This window comes from Brachyhypopomus gauderio, unplaced genomic scaffold (assembly GCF_052324685.1).
Source record: "Brachyhypopomus gauderio isolate BG-103 unplaced genomic scaffold, BGAUD_0.2 sc54, whole genome shotgun sequence".
NCBI classification, from domain to species: Eukaryota; Metazoa; Chordata; class Actinopteri; order Gymnotiformes; family Hypopomidae; genus Brachyhypopomus; species Brachyhypopomus gauderio.
Window position 1 is genome coordinate 1,501,469 of NW_027506878.1, and position 25,735 is coordinate 1,527,203.

General features: G+C 46.6%; 1 protein-coding gene across 1 annotated transcript; it reads left to right on the forward strand.

Moving 5' to 3' along the window:
• The first annotated feature begins 186 nt into the window (after window positions 1–186).
• cchcr1 (coiled-coil alpha-helical rod protein 1) lies at window positions 187–18,919 on the forward strand. The gene is made up of 18 exons (XM_076987534.1): window positions 187–401; window positions 4,710–5,076; window positions 5,847–5,922; window positions 6,135–6,242; window positions 6,360–6,523; window positions 6,702–6,807; window positions 8,574–8,684; window positions 11,776–11,910; window positions 12,091–12,201; window positions 14,697–14,803; window positions 14,974–15,086; window positions 15,214–15,289; window positions 16,326–16,447; window positions 16,540–16,707; window positions 16,849–16,950; window positions 17,119–17,270; window positions 18,347–18,512; window positions 18,658–18,919. The coding sequence occupies exons 1-18, from the start codon at window positions 338–340 to the stop codon at window positions 18,789–18,791; spliced, it is 2,382 nt and encodes a 793-aa protein (XP_076843649.1). The 5' UTR covers window positions 187–337; the 3' UTR covers window positions 18,792–18,919.
• Window positions 18,920–25,735: the final 6,816 nt, after the last annotated feature.

Consider the following 25,735-nt stretch of genomic DNA (forward strand, 5'->3'; position numbering starts at 1 on the left):
CTCGAGTAAAGAACGAGCTGCAGTGTCTAAAGCCAAACAATAACTCCAAGTACAACAGATTACACTATTCAGACCAGTGGGTTACTGGTCGTAGTTTTAAGATGAGCTGGTTTTGCTGGTTTGTAGTGTTATTAAATATCTAAGCGTTGAACGCCGTGAACGCGGCGCGGTGGATGTTGTTTCTGGCGCCCCCTGCTGGCGCGGCGCGGAGCTGCAGGTCAGCGGCTCTTCCGCCGTTTTGAAGCCGATGGCGGTTCGGCAGCGCTGGAGTTGGTGTGTGGCGCTCGGACACCGCAGATAAACATTTTTACACCGTTCATTCGCCTCAGAAGTCACGATGGAGAGACGGAGAGTGGAGAAGTTACATGCGCCGTCCGACTTCTTGACCTCGGACGTGTCGGGTGAGTTAATGTCGGCAGGACGAGAGCAGTAAACACGAGAACAGGCGTCTCAACCAGGAGATTATCTGTATTATTACAATAAAAACACACTTGTGTTTATTCAAGTGCGACAACCGCAGCTTGTGTGTCTTTCTCCGCTTCTAATGGTTGAAATCATCGCCAATCTGGTTAGTTAACATGGCTTAAGTAGTTGGGAAACGACGTTTTATTATTAAAACTAGCGATTTTGCATGGCAGTTCTTGGCAGGCCGGGCGGCGTGAGCGGGTCTCAGTCGGTTCTGGTTCAGCCCACAGGAGGAGAGAGAGCCCAACACCACCCAACACCTGCTCCACCTCCACACACAGGTGTAGGCGTCCTCTCCCCGCTGAGGCCAAAGCAGCTCTGGTGGAGTTGAACTTGGTTGAAACATCCACACACACATTTAGGAGCTGTACTGGTGCTGTGGCACCAAAGGTCACTAAAATAATCTCTGGTAAAATTAAGACGCCCTGGAGAAACACTCCATCTGTTGTAAAATTTAGGCAAGCACTGCTGATTGTAGGCAGGTTGTGACACGTTGGCGAAGGTCAAAATTGCAAGTACATTTTGATATTTATAAAACAACGTTGCAGAATTACAACAGTGAAATCAGCAAGAAAAAAACATTTCTCTACCTTAATCGATTCATCCAATAAAAACTCAGCTGCCCTGTTCAGAAGTATGGATCAGCTAGTAAACCCCACCTCCTGTGTCTTCCCTGAAACTGTTTCAGTTAATAAATGAGATGAGTTTGCAATATTTTTTTGGGACAAGATTACTAGTATAAGACAGAACATAGCAACAAGCACTAATAGACTATCACCCCTTATATCATTCACTCAGCCTAACTTTAACAGTGGTGGACGAAGTAAACCTATTATGTACTTGAGTAAAAGTACAGTTACCTTGCATTGAATAATACTCAAGTAAAAGTATTCACCTCAATTTTTTTACTTGAGTAGAAGTACAAAAGTATCTGCCTTCAAAAATACTTAAGTATTAAAAGTAAAAGTAAAAACTTTTTTGTTCTTAGCATCACATCAAAACCCCTAGGCCTACTCGATCAACAGGTGAACAATGAAACAGTGCCTTACATTTGCCTAGCAAACACAAAATACTCAAAACTATATTATCTTTAAGTAAGACCAAGTGCTTTTGAAGCAACAACACAAAAAGCATTCATTCAAGTTTTATTATTTTATTTTTAATTTATTTCAGTTATCAAAAATGAATAACAAATAAACACCATCACAACTGATGAAAATCAATAAAAAACACAACTGATAAATCATTCACTATAAACATTACGTTTGATTAAACATTAAGTTTTGAAGAGGCGATACAGTATATGAAGACAATAACAGTGCTTGAGATTAATTGAATGGAAACCTTAGAAGTGTGTGTGTGTGTGTGTGTGTGTGTGTGTGTGTGTGTAGAAGGGTTGTAGGCATGTTTGGGTAAACTGAATATGTGGATGGATGGGCTGCATACAGTGTGTCACAGAAGTACACCCACCCCTCACATTTCTGCAGATTTGTAAGTTTATCTTTTCATGGGACAAAATTAAAGTTAACAGTAGCCATCATGCAACTTATATAACTTCAATTTATTTTTCACTGAAATTTCACTAATACGGCCATGTTGTCCCATGAAAAGATAGACTTACAAATCTGCACAAATGTGAGGGGTGTACTCACAAGGCTACATAGAAATTGACCAACCTCAACTCAAATATTTTCTATTCCTCTTCAGTAAGAGCTGGTTTTCAAAATTTTTTGCATCTAGCCGTGCTCGCCATGGACTGAAAATGAGCCCTGCTGTACTGAACAAGCGCTCACACGCTGCTGATGCAGGCAAACTTGGTCGAATAATTAATAGTAATTAATAATAATTAATATAATAATAATTTAATAATTTTGATTCGCTCATATTTGCTTGCCTTCGCCTCCCTTCGCTTGGCCAAATTCGCATGTTTGTGTCCCCGGCTTTAACATTTGATGTGGGAGTCTCCTGTGTTAAACTGATGCGTAGCATCTCCATAGAGTGCAATTTGGGTACTTGCACACTGCTTTGGATAAAAGCATCTGTTACATGTAGTTTATTTCAATGTGATTTAGTTAACCGGGGTATATAAACCACCCTGTTGGTAGTACTCATCTAATGGCAAACTTACCTTGATGCGTTTTTTCAAGTTTGATGGCGAGTTCATAAATTATGACAGCGATGTGTTCTTCGGAATGCAGAGGAGACACTTGAAGGAATACGAATAATTTTTCTGTTCGAGTAATTAAAACAGTTGGGCTAAATAAGGCCAGGGGTGTTGGGGGAAGCCATCTGTTGCAACCATGTCAGATCCTCAGCCATTTAGCGTACAAATCTTAATCTCTTACTGAGCGCTGATTGGTTATAGTCTGTGACACGGTACACTTTGACCTTTCAGTATTTTATTAAGCGTTGATTTAAAAATAAAAAAGGAACGAGATGTTTCTGTAAATGTAACGAAGTGAATAGTAAAAAGTTTGGCTTTGAAATGTAGTCTTACCAAATAAAAGTACTTGAGTAAAGTACAGATACATGGAAATGTTACTTAAGTACAGTAACGAATTACATTTACTTCGTAACTGTCCACCACTGCACTTTAATATGTCTTATATTTAATATGAACTTTAATATGTCCAAGAAGTTGACATGGTGTGATTTCATCACAAAAATCCTCTACATGTGAACTGGACCCTTTAACAACATGCTTTTTTAACAATTAACGATTAAGGATTGTTAATCAGTCTCTGAAACTGGGTGAATTCCCTAAAATTTTTAAAACTGCAATGGTTAAACCACTATTAAAAGAACAGAAATCTTGATCCCACAGTTCTCAATAATTATCGACCTATATCTAACCTTTCCTTTCTTAGCAAAATCATTGAAAAAGTTGTGTCAGTCCAGTTGAATGATCATGTCAAAGTAAATCAAATAAATGACACTTTTCAGTCTGGTTTCAGAGTTCTCCACAGCACTGAAACAGCACTAGTTAAGGTAATAAATGATCTGAGGTTGAATAAGGATGCAGGCAAACTCTCAGTCCTCTTTCTGCTAGATTTAAGCGCCGCTTTTGACACCGTTGATCATGAAATACTTCTTGATCGATTATAGAGCTGGATAGGCCTTAGTGGCTCAGTCTTAGACTGGTTTAGATCGTATCTAACTGGGCATGATTACTATGTTGCATTAGGTACCTCTTCCTCCACACGTCAAAAAATAACTTGTGGCGCCCCCCAAGGATCAATTCTTGGACCGTTACTGTTCAACTTATATATGCTTCCATTAAACATATCATTAACAAACATGGTATTAGTTATCATAAATGTGCAGATGACACTCAACTTTACATTTCTCTAGAACCTAAGCCATAAAATCAATTTGCTAACTGTTTGACTGCATAGATGATATAACTCTTTTGACAGCAAATTGTGCAAAAACTGGACCACATACAGGTAACCTAATTATTACTTCAACATTGCCACTGGAAGTACTTTGAAACATAAAACATAGATCAGCCTTCTTCTACTCCATCCATGAGATAATGACAGACGAAAAAATGACTCTTGGTTGATTTTTTTTCCAAATTTGGGAATTTTTTCTATTGACACAACACAACTTACAGCACCAGAAAGTACATACATTACAAGTATACAAGTTTCTAAACATACAAAAAAATTTTCAGCCTTCTAGCTGTCATAGTTTTAGAGATATTCACATTGAAATATTGCTATTTAGCCACTTTCGCAAAAGATGCGTCTGGGGGGGGGGGGGCGTTACAAAAACGGCTGTAACTCTTGAAATATTGAACATGGAACAGAAATACTTTGGATTTTTCCATGAAACATATCTGCCTACAAATGTGGAAAGTTTGAAGGGATTCTGAGATGGTCTTTTAGTTAAGAAACTCTAACTCTCTTCCATCTTAATTACTTTATTACATTATGTTGTCTGATTTTATTTGTTACTTTATTACATTATTTTATTGTGTTTGTTTCCCTTTTATCTTTATTTTAATATTTTCTTTTTGTCTTATCTTTGCTTCCTTTTAATGTTTATTTTTATTTATTCTGTAAAGCACTTTGAGTTGTATGTATGAAAGGTGCTATACAAATAACGATTATTATTATAACTGTTGGGGTTTAACTCTGGTAGGGTTTTGCCTTCGCGGAAAGTCAGAACATGTTCATTGGTTACCATGACGAGAGTGTGTGTGTAGTGTGTAACTCTCACTGTGTGTGTGTGTGTCACAGGTGTGAACCGTGTGGCTTCGCCGGCGCTACTGACACCAACTCACTTCACTGTGAGCACCCCAGCCCCGCCCCTTGCCCCACCCATCGCCCCGCCTGCCTTACCACCTTTCCCCAGACAAGTGGGGGCCCCAGACACAGGCCCCTGTGGGCTGCATGCGGGCGTGGCGGGGCAGCTCGGCTGGTCCTGCCCTCCGCTGCCCCCTGGGGCGGATCCGTGGGTCGTCATCGCACACACCCAGCAGGAGCTACTGGAGCTCCGTAGAGAGAACCAGCGACTGCTACTGCAGCACGGAGAACGTCAGGACCAGAAGGACAAGGAGCAACGACTGAAGGAGGAACTTGGGGAGCTGGAGAGCAAGATGAGAAGGTACACACACACACACACACACACACACACACACACACACACACACACACACACACACATCGTAGTCCAGCTCAAATATCTCCAGATGTCTGTGCAGAGGTCTGCATCTGTCCTGATCTTTACATTAGAGTTTAGCGTGAGTGTTCCTAGAGTTTGGTGAACGTGTGTGCACAATTTCTCTTCCCTCAGGATGGATTTAGGCCAGCAGTGAAAACGTCAGGCTCTGGAGATATAAAGTATGGTTATTCTGAGAGAGAGAGCAGACGTTATTGTTATTAGAGGTTTAGCAGCCTGGCCCTCCTGATGTCGGTCAGGGCACCGTGTGTGTGTCTGTGTGTGTGTGTGTGTGTGTGTCTGTCTGCCGCAGATCACAGTGTTCGTTTTGTACCAGAGCATGAGGAAGGATGGAGCGTCACTAAAAGAAAAGAGACCACAGAGAATGAAGTGATAGAACATGTTGAGAAAAGAGAGAACATAGAACATGCAGAGGAAGTTGTGATTGTGAGACACATGAGTGGTGTGAGACAGATGGGTGGTGTGATGAGTCCTGTGGTGAAGGCCAGGGCTGGTGTTGGTGTTGGGGAACCTCAGTGCTCCACACGGGTGTGTTTCTCGACTGCGTCCAGGTCGTGGCTCTGGTAGATCATTCTGAGTTTTGTCGCTGGAGCCAAGAACAACATGGGGTAAATCTGCTGTTAAGTGGTGTAATAGTGCAACCTCTTTGTGTGTGTGTGTGTGTGTGTGTGTGTGTGTGTGTGTGACTGCTGCAGACATTATGGTGAACACGAGGCGGTGTGTGCGAAACTCTCTCGCTGCAAGGCTGAGCTTGAACAGACTAAAGAAAAGGTACACACACACACACACACACACCCACACACACCCCTAAGGTGTACCCCTACACACACACACACACACCCCCCTAAGGTATACTCCTACACACACACACACACCTAGGTATACCCCTACACACACACACACACACACACCTAAGGTATATCCCCACACACACACACCTAAGGTATACCCCTACACACACACGTGTGTGTGTATGTGTTCAGCTCACAAAGTTTCAGGAGGAGTGTGTGTTGCAACATGAGGACTGGGACAGAGAGCTCCAGAACTCTAAAGAAGAAACTCGCCAATTACAACTAGCTACACAGAAGCAGGTAACACACACTCGCTCTCATTCTCTTTCTCTCTCAATATCCTTGGCCTGAAGAATCTGCCTCAAGCATATGTGTGTGTGTGTGTGTGTGTGTGTGTGTGTGTGTGTGTGTGTGTAGATGCAGCTGTTGCGTGAGGGTCACTCTGCGGAGGTTTCAGCGCTGACTCAAACTAACACAGACCTGCAGAATACACTCCATGCTGTCACACAGGAAGTGACTTCACTCAGACGGCAAGCGGAGGAAGTGACCTCAGAGAGAGATGCGCTGAAGGAACAGCTGAGGTGATGAAGGTGCTAACGGTCTCTCAGTGTGTGGAGTAGGAGGGGGATCTGTCTCTGAAGGGGGGGTGTGTGTGTGTGTGTGTGTGTGTGTGTGTATGTGTGTGTGTGTGTGTGTGTGTGTGTGTGTGTGTGTGTGTGTGTGTGTGTGTGTGTGTGTGTGTGTGTGTGTGTGTTGCAGGACTCTCAGCAGTAATTTGGTGGAGCAGACGGAGACTTTGCAGAAATTGCGCAGCTATATCGGCACACACGCACACACAGGAGAAGAACAACTCTTATACATTCAGGTACACAAACACACACAGACACACACACACAGGAGAAGAACAACATTTATACATCCAGGTACACACACACACACACAGGAGAAGAACAACATTTATACATTCAGGTACACACACACACAGGAGAAGAACAACACTTATACATTCAGGTACACACACACACACACACACACACAGGTGAAGAACAACACTTATACATTCAGGTACACACACACACAGGAGAAGAACAACACTTATACATTCAGGTACACACACACACACACACACACAGGAGAAGAACAACACATACATTCAGGTACACACACACACATACACACACAGGTGAAGAACAACGCTTATACATTCAGGTACACACACACACGCACACACAGGAGAAGAACAACACTTATACATATAGGTACACACACACACACACACAAATCCATGCAGTATAGTTTATATGTGTGTATATTAGGGGTGGCATGATTTCGATATTAAATTGAAATTGATCGAAATTATGTCACGATCTCGAGCCTCGAAGTCAAAAAGAGGATTGACGATCTCTCCCTCTAAGCTACACAAACACCCACATTACGCAAAGTAAAGCCTGGTTTAAACTAGACACGTCGCGAGGGTCCGCACGCCGACAATGACGTAATCGCGGTGGCTCCGCCCACGCGGTGGCGATTCGCGAGGTCGTGCACCTCTCGAATTTTGTAACTTCGCGCGCGCTTCAGCACAATGAACCAAGTCATGTTTTCTGGGCTCATACACCTTTAGAAGGTGGAGTTAAAGCACCTAATTAAGTTAAATATTTATACATATACTCGTAATGATTCGAAATAATTCATTTTTTCATCACATTATTTAATGATTGTTTATTTTCAAAACGCCCAATCTTAACGTCTTCACGTTCGCTCATGTTTCTTCCTGGAATTACAAGAGGCTCGTATTTGTTAACGTAATACAGGAGAACTGTTCAGTCAGACAGATATTTGTTGTGAAACGAAGTAGTTACACTTTCAAACATTTTCAAGTACTTTAGCCTAAATCTCAGCACTTTTCAAACCTGAAACACAAAGCAACATTAAAATTCGTCAGATAAATCTTCCTTCCCCTGTTTTTGAGAGGTGTTTCTTTATACTACCACACATCGTTTCAGAGAATACTGCAAAGAATATAAACACTACAGTCACTCGCGAAAGTATAATCCATAATAAATAATCCAGCCTTGACGCGGCTCAGGGATTACGTCACATGTAGCGCCGTGTGGCCATTACAGTTATTTAAACAAATTTAATCATGGGTCTGTGGCAGGAGCTGAGTGCAGAGTGTTGAGGAGCGATTTTGATTGGAGGATCGTGCTAGGGTGACCAGATGTCCTCTTTTTCCCGGACATGTCCTACTTTTGAGACCTAAAAAACTGTCCTGAGGGAATTTCAAAATCATCCGGGATTTTGCAAAGGAAGTGTGGGTAGATCGCATGACATTAAAAAGTAGTGGATGAATGACAGGCTATCGTCCATCAGCACTGACGGTTGTATTTTGATTGACATACATGGTAGACATACATGCTGCTGTAAATCGAGAATCGAATCGTGACCCTAAAATCGGAAATACAATCAAATCGAGGATTTAGAGAATCGTGACACCCCTAGTGTATATGTTTTGTGCACTTCACTAATGTTGAATACAACCCCTCGTGTGTGTGTGTGTGTGTGTGTGTGTGTGTGTGTGTGTGTGTGTGTGTGTGTGTGTGTGTGTGTGTGTGTGTGTGTGTGTGTGTGTAGAAGCTCCAGAAGGAGAAGGAGTCTCTGTGTTTGTCTGTCGAGCTGCTGAACGTGAGGGTGAAATCAGCCAACGACATTCTGGCTTTGCAGGAGAGAGAGATTGGAGACCAGGTTACACACGCGCACACACACATCACACAGTACATACACACACACACACACATATCACACACACACACATCACACACAAATCATACACACACACATCACACAGTACATACATACACACACACATCACACAGTACATACATTCACACACACACACATCACACACAAATCATACACACACACATCACACAGTACATACATACACACACCACACACACATCACACAGTACATACATACACACACATCACACACACACATCACACAGTACATACATACACACACATCATACACACACACATCACACAGTACATACATACACACACCACACACACATCACACAGTACATACATACACACACATCACACACACACATCACACAGTACATACATACACACACATCACACACACACATCACACAGTACATACATACACACACATCACACACACACATCACACAGTACATACATACACACACATCACACACACACATCACACAGTACATACATACACACACATCACACACACACATCACACAGTACATACATACACACACATCACATACACACATCACACAGTACATACATACACACACATCACATACACACACATCACACAGTACATACATACACACACATCACACAGGAGAGAGAGATTGGAGACCAGGTTACACACGCGCACACACACATCACACAGTACATACACACACACACATATCACACACACACACACACACACATCACACACAAATCATACACACACACATCACACAGTACATACATACACACACACATCACACAGTACATACATTCACACACACACACATCACACACAAATCATACACACACACATCACACAGTACATACATACACACACCACACACACATCACACAGTACATACATACACACACATCACACACACACATCACACAGTACATACACACACACACATCACACAGTACATACATACACACACATCACACACACACATCACACAGTACATACATACACACACATCACACACACACATCACACAGTACATACATACACACACATCACATACACACACATCACACAGTACATGCATACACACACATCACATACACACACATCACACACACACATCACACAGTACATACATACACACACACATATCACACATCACACACACATCACACAGTACATACATACACACACACATATCACACATCACACACACATCACACAGTACATACATACACACACACATCACACAGTATATATACACACACATTACAGTACACACACATCACACACACACATCACACACACACACATCACACAGTACATACATACACACACACATCATACACACACACACATCATACACACACACACACATCACACACACACACACATCATACACACACACACATCACACACACACATACACACACATCACACACACACATCACACAGTACATACACACACACACATCACACACACATCATACACACAGACATTACACACACACATCACAGAGTACATACATACACACACACACACACACACACACACACACACATCACACAGTACATACATACACACACACACACACACACCACACACACATCATACACACACATCACACAGTATATACATACACACACACACAGTACATACACACATCACACACACACATCACACAGTACATACATACACACACATCACACACACATCACACAGTACATACATACACACACATCACACACACACATCACACAGTACATACATACACACACATCACACACACACATCACACAGTACATACATACACACACATCACACACACACATCACACAGTACATACACACACACACATCACACACACACATCACACAGTACATACACACACACACACACACATATCACACATCACACACACATCACACAGTACATACATACACACACACACACATCATACACACACACATCACACAGTATATATACACACACACATTACACAGTACACACACATCACAGATCACACACATCACACAGTATATACACACAAACACACACACGGTACACACACACACACACATCACACAGTATACACACACACACACACACACACATCACACAGTACACACACACTACACAGTACACACACATCGCACAGTACATACACACATAGAGTATGCATATACACCAGAGAGAGAGAGAGCTGGAAGAACAGCTTACACACACACACACACACACACAGATGGAGGTGGTATCCTCATCATGTGCTTGTACCAGGTTTTTGACTGGTTCAGGCAGACATGTTTTACAAGCGCCGTAGGCCTGCTTTAGAGAAAACAAGACAATTATAGTGCTAAAGCAGATATTATTAAAATGAATAAAGTGCCCTGTTAACCAGAATACAGTATAAACACAGTGTGTTCATTTCCACAGTTAACAAACGGCACAGTTGTTTAAAATTGAATCTGCCAGTTTATTGTTTCATTAACTGTTCACATGGGCCCTATTCAGTCTGGCTGAGCGTAAAGCAGTGTGCTGAGATACTGGTGTCCACGGGCGTAGCTGTCAGGGTGGAGAGGGTGGTGTTTTACATCCAGCAGCAGTTCTGGAACAGTAGGGAGGGTTCACGGGGCGATTCTAGAACAGTAGGGAGGGTTCACGGGGCGGTTCTGGAACAGTAGGGAGGGTTCACGAGGCGGTTCTGGTTCTGTTCGTCGGCCCCATGATCACAGCTAGCACTGCAGGGTTAATATCCACGTCTACTACAGTCCTATTCTACACAGTAGTGTTTCCATGAAGACTTCTGTCTAGGACGGGAGACGGCATGAAATCTCATGACGGCAGATGGTTCTTGATTCTGTATGCAAGATAAACTACACACACACACGCACACACACACACACACACACACACACACACACACCTGTCAAACACATCACATTCACACCTCATAGAAACATGCTTAATGCAGGTTTATTGTGACTGATGGTGTGTGTGTGAATGTGTGCGCGTGTGCGTGCGTGTGTGCGTGCGTGTGTGCGTGCGTGTGTGTGTGTGTGTGTGTGTGTGTGTGTGTGTGTGTGTGTGGGTAGTGTGATCCCCCTCACCAGGACTGCAGAGCAAGTCGCTTGCTGAGTTTGTGGAGGCAGAAAGTCTTCGTGCTGCTCGTGCAGTTGCGCTGTGGAGATTCACAGCTCTGCACAGAGAGACGGCAGCTGCTCCATACGGTACCACAACCAGCACCGCCTCCACACTCCAGCAGGGGGGGCTAGAGGGGCTGCAGCTATAGGGGAGATGGGGAGGGTGGAGCTGAGGGTGCACACACTCATCTGACCACAACACACCACAGTGCTGATCTCAAGTGTGTGTGTGTGTGTGTGTGTGTGTGTGTGTGTGTGCGCGTGCAGGTGTCTGATTTACAGCAGGAGATTCAAAAGTGTCAGTCTCAGATCGGCGTTCTACAGCACAACCTTCAGGACAAGACAGCCCAACTGGGGCTACAAAACATTCACACGCAGGTACACACACACACAGACCTACACGTAACACACAAACCTACCAGACCTACACGTCACACACAGACCTACCATGGCTACACGTCACACACACAGACCTACCAGAGCTACACATCACACACAGACCTACCAGAGCTACACGTCACACACAGACCTACCAGACCTACACGTCACACACAGACCTACCAGACCTACACGTCACACACAGACCTACCAGAGCTACACGTCACACACACACCTACCAGAGCTACACGTCACACACACACCTACCAGACCTACACGTCACACACACACCTACCAGACCTACACGTCACACACACACCTACCAGACCTACACGTCACACACACACCTACCAGAGCTGCACGTCACACACACACCTACCAGAGCTGCACGTCACACACACACCTACCAGAGCTGCACGTCACACACAGACCTACCAGAGCTACACGTCACACACAGACCTACCAGAGCTACACGTCACACACAGACCTACCAGAGCTACACGTCACACACAGACCTACCAGAGCTGCACGTCACACACAGACCTACCAGAGCTGCACGTCACACACAGACCTACCAGAGCTGCACGTCACACACAGACCTACCAGAGCTGCACGTCACACACAGACCTACCAGAGCTGCACGTCACACACAGACCTACCAGACCTACACGTCACACACACACACCTACCAGAGCTACACGTCACACACAGACCTACCAGACCTACACGTCACACACAGACCTACCAGAGCTACACGTCACACACAGACCTACCAGAGCTACACGTCACACACACACCTACCAGAGCTACACGTCACACACACACCTACCAGAGCTACACGTCACACACACACCTACCAGACCTACACGTCACACACACACCTACCAGACCTGCACGTCACACACACACCTACCAGAGCTGCACGTCACACACACACCTACCAGAGCTGCACGTCACACACACACCTACCAGAGCTGCACGTCACACACACACCTACCAGAGCTGCACGTCACACACAGACCTACCAGAGCTACACGTCACACACAGACCTACCAGAGCTACACGTCACACACAGACCTACCAGAGCTACACGTCACACACAGACCTACCAGAGCTGCACGTCACACACAGACCTACCAGAGCTGCACGTCACACACAGACCTACCAGAGCTGCACGTCACACACAGACCTACCAGAGCTGCACGTCACACACAGACCTACCAGACCTACACGTCACACACACACACCTACCAGAGCTACACGTCACACACAGACCTACCAGACCTACACGTCACACACAGACCTACCAGACCTACACGTCACACACAGACCTACCAGACCTACACGTCACACACACACCTACCAGAGCTACACGTCACACACACACCTACCAGAGCTACACGTCACACACACACCTACCAGACCTACACGTCACACACACACCTACCAGACCTACACGTCACACACACACCTACCAGACCTGCACGTCACACACACACCTACCAGACCTGCACGTCACACACACACCTACCAGAGCTGCACGTCACACACACACCTACCAGAGCTGCACGTCACACACACACCTACCAGAGCTGCACGTCACACACACACCTACCAGAGCTGCACGTCACACACAGACCTACCAGACCTACACGTCACACACAGACCTACCAGACCTACACGTCACACACAGACCTACCAGAGCTACACGTCACACACAGACCTGCCAGAGCTGCACGTCACACACAGACCTACCAGAGCTGCACGTCACACACAGACCTACCAGACCTACACGTCACACACACACACCTACCAGAGCTACACGTCACACACAGACCTACCAGACCTACACGTCACACACAGACCTACCAGACCTACACGTCACACACAGACCTACCAGAGCTACACGTCACACACACACCTACCAGAGCTACACGTCACACACACACCTACCAGAGCTACACGTCACACACACACCTACCAGAGCTACACGTCACACACACACCTACCAGACCTACACGTCACACACACACCTACCAGACCTGCACGTCACACACACACCTACCAGAGCTGCACGTCACACACACACCTACCAGAGCTGCACGTCACACACACACCTACCAGAGCTGCACGTCACACACACACCTACCAGAGCTGCACGTCACACACACACCTACCAGAGCTACACGTCACACACAGACCTACCAGAGCTACACGTCACACACAGACCTACCAGAGCTGCACGTCACACACAGACCTACCAGAGCTGCACGTCACACACAGACCTACCAGACCTACACGTCACACACACACACCTACCAGAGCTACACGTCACACACAGACCTACCAGACCTACACGTCACACACAGACCTACCAGAGCTACACGTCACACACAGACCTACCAGAGTGTGGTTGTTCATGTCTTGCTGTGTGGTGTACCTGGTTAATGTGTCTGGTGGTGGGAACGTGTGTGTGTGTGTGTGTGTGTGTGTAGGAGTTGCAGCAGCAGTTGTGTAGTGCTATGGAAGAAAATGAGAGACTAAAACAACAGAAAGAGACCAGTGAGAAATCACTCAGAGATCTGACTGAAACTGCACACAGGTACACACACACACACACACACACACACACACACACACACACACACACACACACACACACACACTTGACCCAAGAAAACTCAACTGGACTTAAACATTGTGTGTGTGTGTGTGTGTGTGCGCGCGTATATGTGTGTATATATGTGTGTGTGTGTGTGTGTGTGTGTGTAGGGTGGGGGTTTGTGTTGAGCAGTGGGAGAGTCAGACTGAAACTGTGCAGTGTGACATGAAGACCCTGACACAGAGACTCAGCTTTGCCAGCAAACGCCTCGACACTGTACACGGTGAGAGAGAGAGAGTGAGTGTGTGTGTGTGTGAGCTTCTGTGTGTGTGTGTGTGTGTGTGTGTGTGTGAGCTTCTCTGTGTGTGTGTGAATATAAGATAAGATCTTCTGTGTGTGTTGCTTAACAGGGCTGCTATTAAGGAGAGAAGCCCTACGGAAAGCCCAGGAGGCCATAAAGCCTACAGAGACCGCAGTGTCAGACAGGTGTGACACACATACCTCGAGCTCAGGAACAACACTGCTTAAATGACTTCATATGACTAAAGACATTAATGTCACAATCACAATATGTCACACATACTGTTCAGATCAGTAATCTGGGTAGTGTTGGGTTAGGGGTAGTGTTGGGGAGCCAGCAATCTGGGTAGTGTTGGTTCTGTTCAGATCAGTGATCTGGGTAGTGTTTGGGGATCCAGTGATCTGGGTAGTGTCGGGGATCCAGTGATCTGGGTAGTGTTTGGGGATCCAGTGATCTGGGTAGTGTTTGGGGATCCAGTGATCTGGGTAGTGTTTGGGGATCCAGTGATCTGGGCAGTGTTGGTGATCCAGTGATCTGGGCAGTGTTGGTGATCCAGTGATCTGTGTGGTGTTGGGGATCCAGTGATCTGGGTGGTGTTGGGGATCCAGTGATCTGGGTGGTGTTGGGGATCCAGTGATCTGGGTGGTGTTGGGGATCCAGTGATCTGGGTGGTGTTGGGGATCCAGTGATCTGGGTAGTGTTTGGGGATCCAGTGATCTGGGTAGTGTTTGGGGATCCAGTGATACGTGTAATGTTTGGGGATCCAGTGGGCCTGACGTGTGTAAACACTGATGAACACCTGAACCAGCAGAACACACAGCTGTCCCAGTGTCACACCAGTACTCCCACCCTGCTGAGAGCCCCCCCCAGTCCTGCCCCAGTCCTCCCCCAGTCCTGCCTCCAGTCCTGCCTCCAGTCCTGCCCCCAGTCCTCCCTCCAGTCCTCCCCCCAGTCCTGCCCCCAGTCCTGCCCCCAGTCCTGCCCCCAGTCCTGCCTCCAGTCCTCCCCCCAGTCCTCCCCCCAGTCCTCCCTCCAGTCCTGCCTCCAGTCCTGCCCCCAGTCCTCCCCTTGCACTCACACTGTCCAGTGGTGAATGGGGAGCACCAATGTGAGAGACACAGACTGGCTTTTACACTACGTCATATAGGCTGGATGGAGTCGTGAACTCTGTGTGTGTGTGTGTGTGTGTGTGTGTGTGTGTGTGTGTGTGTGTGTGTGTAGCTCTATCAAGAGACTGCAGTCTGAGGTGGCATTACTGAGCTCAGAAAGAGACAAACTCACCCAGGAACTAAAACGCACACCAGATCTCATCCACAACGCTCTGAGGGACCTACAACAGCAGTGTATGTACACACACGCACACACACGCACACACACAGAAGAAAGGCTGGTATTAAAATTTGTCCTAACTCATGATGTGTGTGTGTGTGTGTAGTGGACAGAGAGGTGGGCCTCCTGACGCAGGCCCTATCGCGGAGCAGGGAGGAGCTGGAGGTGTGTGAGCGCAGGTGCTCGGAGGCCCAGACACAGTGTGAGGAACAGGAGAGAACCATCACGGAGCTCCGTGCTGAGGCCCTCAGCGCACAACAGCACAGCCAGAGGGGTAAGAGTACACACCCACTGCAGTCTTCCCCATGGAGAGCAAAAGAACATGCCTTTAGTATACAGCAGAACTTCTTGACCTGTTTAGCTACTGAAAGTGTGTGTTGTGTGTGTGTGTGTGTGTGTGTGTGTGTGTGTGTAGTTCTGCAGGAGAGGGTCTCGGAGATGGAGAGTTTGTGTGATAAGCAGCTCAGAGAGATGGAGGCTCAACTTAACACAGCAAGGAGAGAACACACTAAAGCAGGTTTAAACACACGTGTACACACACACACACACACACATGCACATAAACACACTCACGTGTACACAAACACACACACATGCATTCTATTTACAGCTCACATTTACTCACATGCATTCTCACATCTACTCACACTTTTTGCTAAAAATAAATGTGTGTGTGTGCATGTAGTGGTAGCTCTTCGGCAGGTGGAGAGGACTACAGAAAGAGAGAGAGAGGCAGAGAGAGAGGCAGAAAGACTTCGCTCTGAACACACACACAGACAAATCACACAGTTGCACACACAGCTGAAGGAGAAGGACAAAGATCACAATGTTTTATTGGTAAGACACACAGTACACTCACAAACACACACACAAGGCACATTTAACTCACAAACACACACACAAGGCACATTTAACTCACAAACACACACACATGGCACATTTAACTCACAAACACACACACATGGCACATTTAACTCACAAACACACACACATGGCACATTTAATTCACAAACACACACACACGGCACATTTAACTCACAAACACACACACATGGCGCATTTAACTACGGCACACACATCACTCAGTTCTGCTGTTATCCCCTGAACCTGAACACTAATCACTCGTGCACATCATCTCCGTGTAGACGCCTGACAGGCACCTGAACACTAATCACTCCTGTACATCATCTCCTTGTAGACACCTGACAGGCACCTGAACACTAATCACTTGTGCACATCATCTCCCTATAGACGCCTGACAGGCACCTGAACACTAATCACTTGTGCACATCATCTCCGTGTAGACGCCTGACAGGCACCTAAACACTAATCATTCGTGCACATCATCTCTGTGTAGACGCCTGACAGGCACCTGAACACTAATCACTCATGTACGTCATCTCTGTGTAGACGCCTGACAGGCACCTGAACACTAATTACTCGTGCACATCATCTCTGTGTAGACGCCTGACAGGCATCTGAACACTAATTACTCGTGCACATCATCTCCGTGTAGACGCCTGACAGGCACCTGAACACTAATCACTCGTGCACATCATGTACATGTAGACGCCTGACAGGCACCTGAACACTAATCACTCATACACATCATCTCTGTGTAGATGCCTGACAGGCACCTGAACACTAATCACTCGTGCACATCATGTACATGTAGACGCCTGACAGGCACCTGAACACTAATCACTCATACACATCATCTCTGTGTAGATGCCTGACAGGCACCTGAACACTAATCACTCGTGCACATCATGTACATGTAGACGCATTTGTACTGGGTGGCCTGCCACAGTCTACACAGATGTTAGAATCATGACTTCATCCTGTTCGCTTAATCACAGTCACACTGAACCATTTTGAGACATGTACATACGTGTGTGTGTGTGTGTGTGTAGGCAGTAGTCCAGCAGCAGGGCCTGATGAATGAGTATAAGAGACTGAGGAGAGCAGCCATCCACACATCCAGAACCATGTTGGAGGAACAACAACATAAACAACAACAACATAAACAACAACATAAGCAACAACAGTGGCAGCCTGGAGATGCAGAGCAGCAGGAAGGTGAGAAACACACACACACACACGTATGTACACACAGACACACACACACACACACACACACACACACACACACACACACACACACGTATGTACACACAGACACACACACACTCTGACTCTTCCTGTGTGTGTGTGTGTTGGTCAGGTTGTATTCTCGGTGTACTGGGAGAGGTGCGATCTCTCAGCTCTGCAGTCATGCTTGGCTCAGAGGAGGAAGAGGATGAGGAAGGCCAAGGAGACGATCTCCGCCACAGATCCACACACACTGCAAAGGACTGAGAAGTCATGTTTAGGCCCATACACACACCTGTCTTAGAAACACACACACACAAACACAGAAGATGAACCTGTACTTGTCCTCTGGAAGATTCCAGGTTTTGTTCTAATAAAGTAATGTGTTGGTTTCAGTTTGACATTTCAGACCCTCAATGAAAACCAGGGCTGTTCTCTCTCTCTCTCTCTCCCTCTCTCTCTCTCTCTCTCCCTCTCTCTCCCTCCACTTGGGGGCTGTGGGGTATGACATTTAAAAAAATGAAATTTAAATTCACTGATAAAATGGGAACTTTTAATATTCACAGGATTGTTATTATGAAGCATTATGCGATTTTGAAGGATTATGTTCTGAAGGGTTCTGTCGTTCTGAAGGGTTCTGTCGTTCTGAAGGGTTCAGGTTAACGTCCCTATTGCAGACGGTTTTGCCCTTTTCGGCTGCCCTGGGTGTCCATGACGCCCGGATGCTCCACTCTGATGTCCTGGGAAGGTCACAGTACCACATATGACGGCAGATTATACCGTTCACACCTGATTCATTAGGTCATTCTCACCTGTGTGAGGTGTGTGAGAGCACACAGTTATCACTGATGCTTAGGTTCACTGGCAGACACTGAAATCTGTGTGTACGTATGTGTGTGTGTTGTGTGTGTGTGCCAGTGTGTAAAACTCATTGTTTTTTCTATAATGGACAATCTATAACGTCTCTATAATGAGGTGTTATGCCTTTCTCTCTGCCACGAATGTCACTCTCACTCATATTTTCTCACAGTGCCAACTGGGTTTTATAACACACACACACACACACACACACCATGCTGGCTAACAGGCAGGCTGCTCTGAGCTGCTGACACAATATGCGGGGGAGGCAGTCACAACAGGGTGAGAGTTTCCCCAGGGACGTTTTTAGAGGACGGACAACCTGATGGGCGGCCAGGAACATTCGACAGCCTGCTGTTTCCTCTGGGTGGATTAAGAGGACGGACCTGTTGATGGATGAGGGCTCTATATGTCCTGAAATCCAGGACACACCATGTGTTGGAGAGAAAGGAAAAATGAAGCCAGCTGTCTGTTCCAACACCGTCTGCATGCATCTCTGTACATTTATCTCAGTGTATCACTTAAGCTGGTTTTAGATTGAAGTGTGTGTGGTGGGTGTGTTCATGTGTGTGATGTCTGAGCTTTAGGGATTTCATGTGAAGGCGGAGGTGTGATTTGTATGACCAGTGCCCACAGACAGCCTGCATGATGACGTCTGTGAGATGGAGAACACAGACAGCCTGCATGATGAGGTCTGTGAGATGGAGAACACAGACACGCCTGCATGATGAGGTCTGTGAGATGGAGAACACAGACACGCCTGCATGATGAGGTCTGTGAGATGGAGAACACAGACACGCCTGCATCATGAGGTCTGTGAGATGGAGAACACAGACACGCCTGCATGATGAGGTCTGTGAGATGGAGAACACAGACAGCCTGCATGATGAGGTCTGTGAGATGGAGAACACAGACACGCCTGCATGATGAGGTCTGTGAGATGGAGAACACAGACACGCCTGCATCATGAGGTCTGTGAGATGGAGAACACAGACACGCCTGCATCATGAGGTCTGTGAGATGGAGAACACAGACACGCCTGCATCATGAGGTCTGTGAGATGGAGAACACAGACACGCCTGCATCATGAGGTCTGTGAGATGGAGAACACAGACAGCCTGCATCATGAGGTCTGTGAGATGGAGAACACAGACACGCCTGCATCATGAGGTCTGTGAGATGGAGAACACAGACACGCCTGCATCATGAGGTCTGTGAGATGGAGAACACAGACACGCCTGCATCATGAGGTCTGTGAGATGGAGAACACAGACACGCCTGCATCATGAGGTCTGTGAGATGGAGAACACAGACAGCCTGCATCATGAGGTCTGTGAGATGGAGAACACAGACAGCCTGCATCATGAGGTCTGTGAGATGGAGAACACAGACACGCCTGCATCATGAGGTCTGTGAGATGGAGAACACAGACAGCCTGCATCATGAGGTCTGTGAGATGGAGAACACAGACACGCCTGCATCATGAGGTCTGTGAGATGGAGAACACAGACACGCCTGCATCATGAGGTCTGTGAGATGGAGAACACAGACACGCCTGCATCATGAGGTCTGTGAGATGGAGAACACAGACACGCCTGCATCATGAGGTCTGTGAGATGGAGAACAGACACGCCTGCATCATGAGGTCTGTGAGATGGAGAACACAGACACGCCTGCATCATGAGGTCTGTGAGATGGAGAACACAGACACGCCTGCATCATGAGGTCTGTGAGATGGAGAACACAGACACGCCTGCATCATGAGGTCTGTGAGATGGAGAACACAGACAGCCTGCATCATGAGGTCTGTGAGATGGAGAACACAGACAGCCTGCATCATGAGGTCTGTGAGATGGAGAACACAGACACGCCGCTCTGGCAGTGAAGTGATCGCTGAAGTCATTATTAGGGTTGTAGGGAAAAGGTCCCATTCTGTCCGAGATGTTCAATTTGGTTCGTGTTATTGGTGTTTTAGAATATATGACCGAGTCAGTAAGACTAACTGCTGCGTCGATCTGAGATTTCACTCCCATTCGGTGCTTGGGCAGTTTGGCCTGAATTCCTCCAGGCATTGCTAATCAAATGATGGTGTTTTGAACAGAGAGTGGGTTTTGAGTATAACAGTGATGCCACCTGGTTTGACCCGATATCTGTCTGCCAGAATTCAGGAACGTAAACTTTGCATTATTTAAATAGTCTCGTATATACATGTTCATATCATTACATTTAAATAGTCTCATACATATTCAATGTCATTGCATTTCGTTCCAAAGTGCCAACTTTATCACTTTATCACTTTCCTTCAATTCATTCTTTACTCTCTGTGAAGGTCCTGATATTTGACAGGTACTTACAGTGGTGTGTGTGTGTGTGTGGAGGAGAGACACTGAAGGGAGGGAGGGAGTGTGTACGTGTGTGTGTGTGTGTGTGTGTGTGTGTGTGTGTGTGTGTGTGTGTGTGTGTGTGTGTGTGTGGAGGAGGGAGTGTGTACGTGTGTGTGTGTGTGTGTGTGTGTACGTGTGTGGAGGAGGGAGTGTGACCTGAAGGTGATGGAGAGGAAAACAGGGAAGACAATGACACCAAGAGGATGAACCCTGAGGGATGAGCCTTGTGTGTGTGGCATCTGTGTGTGTGTGTGTGTGTGCATGCGTGTGTGTGCTTGTGTGTGTATGTGGTTCTGTAGATGAACCCTGAGGGATGAGCCTTGTGTTTGTGGCATCTGTGTGTGTGTGCATGCGTGTGTGTGCTTGTGTGTGTGTGTGAGCGTGCGTGTGTGTGTGTTTGGGGTGTGTGTGTATGTGGTTCTGTAGATGACCCTGGGGGAGGAGTCAATAGCAGTCTGTCACTGTCACTATAAAAATCACAGCCCCCCTCACACTCTCTCTCACACACACACACACACACACACACTGTTAAACCTCTGCCCCTTTCTATCACACACACATGCATCCCAGCCCCTCTTTCACACATACACACACAGTAACATCTCAGCATCTAACACACACAATTAAAGCTCACCCCCCCTCACATGCACACACACATTCATACACATTTAAATTAAACCCTCCTAACACACACACACACACACACACACACACACAATAAAACCTTAGCTCCTCCACACAAGCTATTAATCCTTAGCCCACCCTCACACATACACACACACTATTAAACCTTAGCCACCCTCACACACACACACACACACACTGTATGCTGTTCCTTCACATGGGTGTGTGTGTATACACGGGTTTAAAATATGTCAAACTTAAAAATGTGAAACAGTTTTACCACTAATTACAATCATGAGGTGAGAATGTGTGTTCAGGTATCATATCCTTAAGGTAAAACAATGTAAAACCATTACATGTGAGCACCAGTGAGCAAAAGCAGCGTACACACACACACCTTATTACTGCCTGGAATGAGACATGTGGGATCTCCACGGTGGCTTATGGGTAATAACGGAGATCCAGCTCTCGAGTTTCGGCTGTCTCTGTTTTGATATGGTGCATAAATGGTTAAAATATACTCGTGTGTGTGTGTGTGTGTGTGTGTGTGTGTGTGTGTGTGTGTGTGTGTGTGTGTGTGTGTGTTAGAATGTTAGTGGGTGGGTGTTTGCATTGTTAGCTCTAGCATCTTTCACCAAACATTCCCACTGTTTGTGTTGTGTGTGTGTGTGTGTGTGTGTGTGTGTGTGATTTCTTTATCCTTTACCTCTTCTGCTTTGTCCCTTGTTTGGTCAATTCTGTCATTCATGTAAAAAAGGGCTGATTAGCTGACAAATATGTCGCTGGCGTCTGATTGGCTGACAGCCCATTAGCTGTCTGCACTGACTGCACTTTCGTATTGCATCACTTGCTCCAGTGGAATGACATCATATCCTGCTGCCCCGAACACATGTGGAAACAGACGATATTACACTCTCACAAACATGTGTTCAATTAGCAAAACACGCTCATGTGAGAGCAACATCGACATATAATGGGAACACACACACACACACACACACACACACACGCAAGCCCAGCTGCCCGAGGACACTGTGACCAGAGCTTTTGCTTGTGCAAATCATACACACACACACACACACACACACACACACACATCGTTTTTCTGCCTGTCTGCCTGTGCTAATTACACAAACACTCAGCAAGCACCCAGTGATAATAAGCTGTAAGACTCAAGTGTGTAATATCACACGTGTGCATTCACAGACAAACATTTAGCAATAGTATTATGACAGACACACAATAGCCGTATCACCAGTGACCTGATATATCTGCTGTCTGTAGCATGTTTACTAACTGTGATTGGCAGTGTATGTCCACTGATGAAAGGAGAGATTCAGTGATTGAGAGAGATTGTGTGTGTGTGTGTGTGTGTGTGTGTGTGTGTGTGTGTGAGAGAGAGATCAGAGAGGGACCAGAGAGTTTGTTCAGTTTCCAGTTGTTATATAGAACACTGATGTCTCCACTGGGCCAAATATAGGACAGTTACATCCCTGAGGGTCCGGAGACGTGTGTGTGTGAGAGTGTGAGAGTATCTTCTATTTGGTCTGCCTCCTGTGTTGGCACAAAGGTTGGTGGTGTGATTTAGACCCTGACCCTGACCGATTATTGATGTGCTTTGGAAAGATCGGTGTGGTGTGCACTGTGGTTCAGTCTGCCCGGTGAGGGCTTGCAGTCGAGAACATAATTTACCTCGTTTGAGACCATTTGTTCACTTCTTTAAACAAACAACAGAAGCAAACGGTGTGTGTGGGTGGAGGTAGTGTGGGTGGAGGTTTGGAGATTGTGTGGGTGGAGGTAGTGTGGGTGGAGGTAGTGTGAGTGGAGGTTTGGAGATTGTGTGAGTGGAGGTAGTGCGGGTGGAGGTAGTGTGGGTGGAGGTAGTGCGGGTGGAGGTAGTGAGGGTGGAGGTAGTGCGGGTGGAGGTAGTGTGGGTGGAGGTAGTACGGGTGGAGGTAGTGTGGGTGGAGGTAGTGCGGGTGGAGGTAGCACGGGTGGAGGTAGTGCGGGTGGAGGTAGCGCGGGTGGAGGTAGCGCGGGTGGAGGTAGCGCGGGTGGAGGTAGTGCGGGTGGAGGTAGCACGGGTGGAGGTAGTGTGAGTGGAGGTAGTACGGGTGGAGGTAGTGCGGGTGGAGGCAGCGCGGGTGGAGGTAGCGTGGGTGGAGGTAGTGCGGGTGGAGGTAGTGCGGGTGGAGGTAGTACGGGTGGAGGTAGTGTGGGTGGAGGTAGTGTGGGTGGAGGTAGTGAGGGTGGAGGTAGTGATGGCCTAGCGGTTAGGGAACTGGTCTTGTGACCGGAGGGTCGCAGGTTCGATCCCCAGGCCATGACTGAGGTGCCCCTGAGCAAGGCCCTTAACCCTCAATTGCTCACTTGTATAAAAAATTAGATAAAAATGTAAGTCGCTCTGGATAAGGGCGTCTGCCAAATGCCATAAATGTAAATGTAAATGTAGTGAGGGTGGAGGTAGTGCGGGTGGAGGTAGTGCGAGTGGAGGTAGTGCGGGTGGTGAGAACACAGCCCCAGCTGCTAGCAGCAGCCACCATACACCCACATCCTCGCTCCTGACTCCAGCTCTGCTCCATGTAGGTCTACGGCATTTAGTGGATGTTTTTATCCAAAAGACTTTCAGTTGTGTGTGAGTCCAGTTCTAGCCGTTCAGGGTTAAGGGCTTTGGTCAGGGGTCCAGTGGCAGCCTGGCAGTGAAGAGTCATGAACTGGCAACCTTCTGATTACTAGTCCAGCGTGCGTGTGTATCACACCAGTAACGGTCTGTGGGGGCGGGTCTGTGGGCGGGTTGTAAGAACTATTTTGATGATTTGTGAGATGTAATCCAGGAACTATATTAGTATTTATTTATGTAGTCCAGGACCAAACGCTATTGTATAACTGGAACGTTTTGTCACATGAACAATATTTGTCTATTTGTGTAAAACACTACTGCTTATCCATTAGTATTAACATTTCATTTGTAGAAACATGATGGCTTGTGTGTGCTGTTTGTGTTATAAAGTTACAACATACTCACACTAAGGTTCGCGAGTCCTTGCGGTACCTTTGCCCAGTTTGCGTTTGTTGCGTTGTTAGCGCGTGCCTGGAGCAGCGCGCGGCGCGGCAGGTGAACGCAGGTCACTGCAACCTGTCTAAACGCGCACGTGTCTAAATGCAGAACGTGCGTTCTAAATGCGCACGTGTGCGTGGAGGTGTGTCAACCTGCAGGAGCAGCGACTGTATGTACATCTGACATTTATGCGTATCTAATTTATATAATATGTATATGTGTGTGTGAATGAGAGAGAGAGACAGAGAGAGACAGTGTGTATGTGATACCTGTTCCTCCTTATAAAT

Bases quoted from the DNA above. Each gene is read 5' to 3' on its own strand.
- cchcr1 (XM_076987534.1), top strand. From the start codon at position 338: ATGGAGAGACGGAGAGTGGAGAAGTTACATGCGCCGTCCGACTTCTTG. The intron at 6,524-6,701 runs GTGATGAAGGTG...TGTGTGTTGCAG, and splicing joins GCGCTGAAGGAACAGCTGAG to GACTCTCAGCAGTAATTTGG. The intron at 15,087-15,213 runs GTGAGAGAGAGA...GTTGCTTAACAG, and splicing joins ACGCCTCGACACTGTACACG to GGCTGCTATTAAGGAGAGAA.